At 42.2% G+C, this 6310-nt stretch overlaps 1 protein-coding gene across 1 annotated transcript; it reads left to right on the top strand.

Annotated features, from left to right (window-relative positions):
- Positions 1 to 317: 317 nt before the first annotated feature.
- LOC108034453 (uncharacterized) lies at positions 318 to 1588 on the top strand. The gene is made up of 3 exons (XM_017109338.3): positions 318 to 457; positions 525 to 1217; positions 1277 to 1588. Exons 1-3 carry the CDS (start codon positions 361 to 363, stop codon positions 1534 to 1536), a joined length of 1050 nt encoding a protein of 349 aa, XP_016964827.1. The 5' UTR covers positions 318 to 360; the 3' UTR covers positions 1537 to 1588.
- Positions 1589 to 6310: the final 4722 nt, after the last annotated feature.

Here is a 6310-nt window from a genome sequence, read left to right as displayed (position 1 = left end):
AAAAAGGTTATCTGGGTTCAGGGACTTCACTTCCTTGTGCTGTCACACAAAGCCAGCACAAGTGTATTTCTCAAGCTAATCATTTCTCCGTTCTTTAGAGCGAAATCGCTCTCTGTACTCTTTTTTATTTTTAAATTTTTATTGATAGCTTCAATTCAGTTGCGGTCATTCAGTCACATAATTCCGATCTCTTTGATCCCACAAATAAAGTTATTGAATTATGCCCCACAAGCGCTTAATTATCGCTGCAGCACAGCAGCCTGCCTAGTATATAAGTCAGCAGCCGCCTTATAAATATTTTATTCTTATTCTCGAGTTCGTCGAGAAAAGTTGTTGTTGAATTCATACATTTCTTTGAACATGAAGTTGATAGTCCTCTTTGTGCTTCTAAGTGTCTTTGTTGGGGTGTTGAGCAGCGTGCCCGATGAGGTCGACGATGGGCTAACGACGGTAAACGGTGGGTATAAAAACATTCTCTGGTTTTGCATTCTCAAGACTATGTACTAATTTTAATCATTAAATAGGCGAAATGTCAGCAACGAGCTATAACCGAACATTAACTCGAGATAAGAGAGCCCTTCATTCGATTTTCGGTATTTTAATTGCAGTAGGTATCTCGTCTATTGCTGACGAAAGAAGAATGTTAGACAACATGGACTTCCAAGAAGTTCGTAACCCGCAACTGAGAATAAAAGGACTGGTGGATAGGTTTTATGAGGAGTTCAACGATAAAAATAAATTTTGCACCCGTAGACTGAATCGCCGCAAGAGACAGCCAAATCCCAGTTTGCCCAATTGCATCCTACCCATATTAGCCATCGGACTATCGCGTGGCTTTTACAATAGAGTGGAAGAATTAGCTGAAGAACTGCGCGGTAGATCCGACACCATGACCACTGACGTGTCCAATGGCAGACAACCCGTTCTCGATTATACCACGATAACAGCTCCACCCAACCAGGACCATGCACAACCCATTGACTTGACCGTCACCATGCGAGCTAGTCTCACGTATAATAACACAGCTCATACTCCGCGAGCACCTATTGATGGAGCGATTACCAGCCGAATGCAGGAAATGGATTGGTATCGTGGAGGCAATCAAAATACCAATGATGAGCGCGGACATCTTTTGGCGGACTCTCTGGGAGGACCTAGTGTTCCATGGAATTTCGTTCCGCAAAGTCCGTCAGTGAATCGTGGGGTGTCGATTACAGGTAACTTACATTTAACTTATGTACTTAACATTTTTATTTCAAGGTTGTTGTTATTACAGGTGGTGTTACCTATTGTTGGTTTGACCTGGAGGAGGAGATCCGAACACTTCTCCGAGACAATCAGGACCATTACATCATCTGGACGATCTTAGTTAGTTATGGAGGGTTACCAGCCTCGCGCCGCCCGACGGGCTTTATGATTTCGATACGATTGATGACTTCCGACCATCAGTTCAGAAACTATCGCATTTTTATGATACCGAACGTACCTTCGAATGCCTGCAATAATCCCAGCCATCCATACTGGCATCCGCAATAAATGCGGATTTCAAAATGAAATATAATAAACTTTTAACAAGAACTTTATACATGACATGTTTGATGATATGCTATGCAATGTTTTCTTTCTCTATATTTAAAATATATCTTCAACAGAGGTTGTCCTTTCCGGTGCTGGGATTTTTAGTCAGAGTTTTTTATAAAACTTCTATTCCCTCCGCAATATTATTAATTTTAATCAAGTATGTAGTATATTGTATATTGTTGGTAAACCGGAAATATTAAGTTAAGTGAGTCTTAAAAACATGCATATGCGAACAATTGGAGTGAAAAAAACGTTTAGTTAGGAAAAGTGAGCGAAAGTAAAAAAATGGTTTTGGAAAACAAAAAGCAAATGCGAAGTTTCGCACAAAGGCCGCACTCTCTGCTCATCGTTAGTCATTCCCATGCGAGGCGGAATTGTTGTTTAAGTTTGCCATTTCTCAACAACTCATCAATCTGTTCGAACTGCTATGCTGCCATAGTTTGCCAGCCGGGCTCTGTTCCAGCTCCTCCTTGTCAGTGCGTCCTGCGTCCTGCGTCCTTCGTCCTGGTGCCGGCTAACGTTCCTAACTTATGCGAGGCACGCACTCTCACCGCAAATGCATCAGCATCAGTCCTTGTCTGCAGCCAAACACATACACCGATTTTGCTTTGGGCACTGAAAGAAAATAATATGTGTTTTATATTTAGGCAAAGTAAAAAGCCCAGCGACGAGCTCTGCAAAAAGACCCGCAATGAGCTCGCAAAATGGCTTGATTATAAGTTAAATTATTTTTATATTGTAGCAGTCTCGAACAGTAAGCCTCATTTGAAAAGATAAAACTTAGAAAAGGTAACAACATTTTCCCAGTGTAGTTCCATGAACAAATATGGCCGGCAGATTTGAGGCTGGCTGATGGGCCTCAAACTGGGGGGAAAGCCAAGCCGCCTGTCGCCAATGACGCTAAACTTTTTTATTATGTATTTGGCGCTTTTATTATTCATCTATCATCGCTGTTATAGTTTAATAGAAAGTTTAAAAGTCATCATCGTGGCATCGGCACTGCCAATGACTTGCCAAACACACCGTGCGCCATATGCTCGCGCCCAGCCCGAAACTCCAGTTTGCGGACCTTCCTTCGACTCCCATTCTGGCTCTTTCCCCACACGATGCTGGCCAAAAGGCATTTGGCGGGACCTGGCCTTCAGCCAGCTCAGAAGGCAGATAAACAATTAAATTTATGCAGCGAACGTTTCATTAGCATTCGAGGACTCCGCGCGCAGCAGCAATCCTTGTTTAGTTTGGCCCTCCTTTTGGACCGGAGCCGTTAGTGTTAATTAACTTGGCGCGATTTCAAGTGGCCAAAACAAACGAAATGGGTATCCAGCTTGCACTTTGAACTTCCTTTGGCAGCATGACATGGTCGATACGGCATTAGCCTTACAAAATATATATATTTCTACGCTTTTAGAGATGTGCATGGCTTGGTGTCGCAAATTCAATAAAACTGCAACTGGGCATGAGACGTTAATCGGGACCATCGGCTACGCATGCAAAAAACCAACACAGCCGCAGAGTGTTCCTAATAAATTGTGCAACGGCAACTACAACAAGTGTTTAAATTTATCGCATCTGCGATTCACTCCCCCTGTGACTCTCGACCTCCCTTCACCGCCAGTCTGCCTCGGACTGAATAAACAATATTTTATATGAGCCAAGAGCTCGGGGTGCGCTCGTCCAAACTCGCTTAACCATTGCACTGCCCGTTGGCGCTAACTAAACGATGCTGAACATCGATTTCAGCACTTTGGTTGGCAGTCGACTGGAAGATACCCTTGTTAAAAATAAAAAAAAAACAAACATTTTGTTGTAGAATCAATAAAAACAAATCCAAATTGGTCAAAATACTTTAAACCTCAACAAAGATTGAGAACTTTAACATCAAAACTTACCTTTAACACGAAGTTAAAAAAGTTAATAATAAAATTTTATTCTCTTGGATTTCTGGTGTAAATCCTTTAACCTTATATGAAGAAAAGGTTCTAAAAGGTAAGAATTTTTTTGTCGTCCCTTTTTCAATTGTACGTTCTAGTCCTTGAGAAAAAACTCGATTCGATAAGAATATAATATGTTAATAAATTAAACTCAAAAATCTTGTAAAACTGAAAGAAAGCGTTACTGATAAAAATCCGTACCTTAAATTTATTTTTTCATACATATTATTAAAAACTGAATCACTCTGTTACATACAAATCACTCTGCCATGCGGCATCAAAAACCCAACTACCCACACGCCGCTGTGGTATTGCAGGGTATCGAAACCACGAAGAGCAATTATGATATCGGGCATGATTTTGTGGGCAATTGGCTTTAATGGCTACCAGGGCAGTCCGAGCCAAGTGCTGTCGCCAACAGCAACAGCCCAGCGCCGGGCCCTGTGTGTATGCCGGCCATCCATTCCCGATCCGTTCCGACCCCAAACACTAACCGCTGCCCTATATGTACGTGTGAAATTTATTTAAATGCTGCCAAAAGGCAACAGCAACAGCGGGCTCTGAGGCGGCGACTGTACAGGATCTGGGAAGTGGAACTGATGAGGCAGCCGGAGTTGGACTCGCAGTCGAAGGAGACACCCGAGTGTCCTCCGTTTTCGGGGCTATAGTGTCGTCCTGGCTGTGTGTTATTAGCGGCCACGCTGGGTCCTTGCCAGCCAGTGCGGCCTAGACTCCGATGCCTATCAGAAACAGGAGGTATACGGAGAGAAAATACTGCTCCAAGAAGTCGTAAATTATAATGTCCTTTGTGGGTGCATAACTTCTGGTCAAATAATATCAAGATCTTAAATAAGTCATTAATAAATTTCAGTTCTTATGTATAAATTATTTTAGCGAACAAGATGAGTGTCATAAAAGTCCTTTTTTAATTAAATAGGATGAAGTGTTTTCAAAAGGCATATCTAAAAATGTTTTACCCTTCATAGTGTATGAAAAATCCAATTTTTTTTGTACCTAATTTCCTTTATTATTTTTCCCCGTGTACACTCGAAGGCAACCAGCATCCCCTACACTTCCCCATGTCCTGTCGCTGCTCTTGATTTTTCCTTTTTTTTTTTGTTGGCGGGCTGCAATTTATTTTTATATTGCCTTACATGATAATCGTTTGCATTAAAAATCGGCCGGCGTTGTCTGGCCGTCTGGCGGTTGCCTTTGCCAAAATGTCCTTGTTTGTATTTATTTATTATTCAAAGTGTTATCGCTGACAGAGCAGTGGTGGCGGTGGGGGCGGCTCCCGGATTCCGGATCCCGGAACACGGATCCGGAGGCATGGCAGCCGAAAACCCAAAGGATTAGTTATGATAAATGTGTTTTATAAGCGTGACACACACACCGTGGATGGGGCCATTCGGAGCGCAGAGAAAAGGCAAACAGCCACAGCGGGCCGTGTCCCATTTTAATGCACAGATAATGAGTTCCTTTGTTGGCAATATGTCAAATCGCTAGGCCAATATTTCAGACCCGAAAGGATTGGGCTTTGGTTTTGGGATTGGGATCGGGATTGTGCCGTTTGCCATTTAGCATTTACCATTTTGGTATTTCGGCGTTTTGTGTATGCGCGTTGAGTCGTGTTAATTGCCAGGCGGCTCAGCCAGCTCATGGCAACTACTGGATGAGATTATTCGGGCGAGATTATATAAATCAGTGGCATCAATTCTGATCGGTTACGCAAGACAAGCCGCAACAGGGGGTGGGCGGGCGCTGATGAATGCGAGTGTGGCGAAACTTGAGAGGAGAAATCAATTAAAAACGCTTCAATTGCTCGGCCAGCCAGTGTTCTCCTCCTCGTGGTTGCTGCTCCTCCGCCGGTTGCCATAAGGATGACTACTGACCAGCCTGGATGGGCATATGGAAATAATCGATGCGTCTGCCACATTAACGTTGTGATTTGTGGTTGCAATTCTCCAAATTAATTCACCACTTTCACAGGCCTTAATTGATTGTTTGAATTTCTGGAAAACCATTTTTAAATACAAGGTATAAATATTTGAACAGTTTAAGAATTTATTAAAGTATAGAACATTTTTTAAACATTTTGATTATTTATTTATACTTATTTTCTAGTATCTTTTGACATTTAAAGTATAGTTTTTTTCTCCTAAAATAATAATTCTGAGCATATAATGGATATAGCTTAATAATTATTATAAATCAGAAATATTTATATATTTTTATAAAGTTAAGGGCATACAAAAACGGCCTATCCGAGGGCCATCGGATTCGATTATGGATGGATCTGCTGTTAGTTTCCATTCACAACTGTGTGATGGGAAAAATGCAATTATGTAAGTCAGCAAGCATAATCGATTAACGCTTGGCATTGATGTAGCTGCTCCTGTTCCTGGTCCTGTGCCTCCTGCTCTTCGTCCTTGCCGCTTCATTATTGTCCTACGCCATACATTTCCTCGACTGTTTTTTGCGTTTTTCCCCCCTCTGACTTTCTGTGGGATCTGGTTGCTGCGCATGAGTAAATGGGATTGTGATTGCGATTATCAAGACGTATAGAGGTGCTTATAAATTCGATTAAATTACCAGCCACACCCACTCGAACAGCCTTGCCACGGAGCCTCTGCTCCCGTGGTAATTCCATTTTAATCGCGTGCTCCGAACGCGTGACTGGCGATGTGCCTGGGCTAATAAATATTTCACTTATTTCACGATTTTCACGCCTACTATTTGCTCTCGGGGCCACCTGTGAGTGAATTGTAACAAAACGTTTTCGCCATTTTTCCTGCCTG

This window comes from Drosophila biarmipes, chromosome 3L (genome assembly GCF_025231255.1).
Source record: "Drosophila biarmipes strain raj3 chromosome 3L, RU_DBia_V1.1, whole genome shotgun sequence".
Lineage (NCBI taxonomy): Eukaryota > Metazoa > Arthropoda > Insecta > Diptera > Drosophilidae > Drosophila > Drosophila biarmipes.
Note: the sequence above shows the minus strand (reverse complement) of the source record. Positions and strands in the feature narration are given on the sequence as shown.

Bases quoted from the DNA above. Each gene is read 5' to 3' on its own strand.
- LOC108034453 (XM_017109338.3), top strand. From the start codon at position 361: ATGAAGTTGATAGTCCTCTTTGTGCTTCTAAGTGTCTTTGTTGGGGTG. The intron at 458-524 runs GTGGGTATAAAA...ATCATTAAATAG, and splicing joins TGGGCTAACGACGGTAAACG to GCGAAATGTCAGCAACGAGC. The intron at 1,218-1,276 runs GTAACTTACATT...TTGTTATTACAG, and splicing joins TCGTGGGGTGTCGATTACAG to GTGGTGTTACCTATTGTTGG.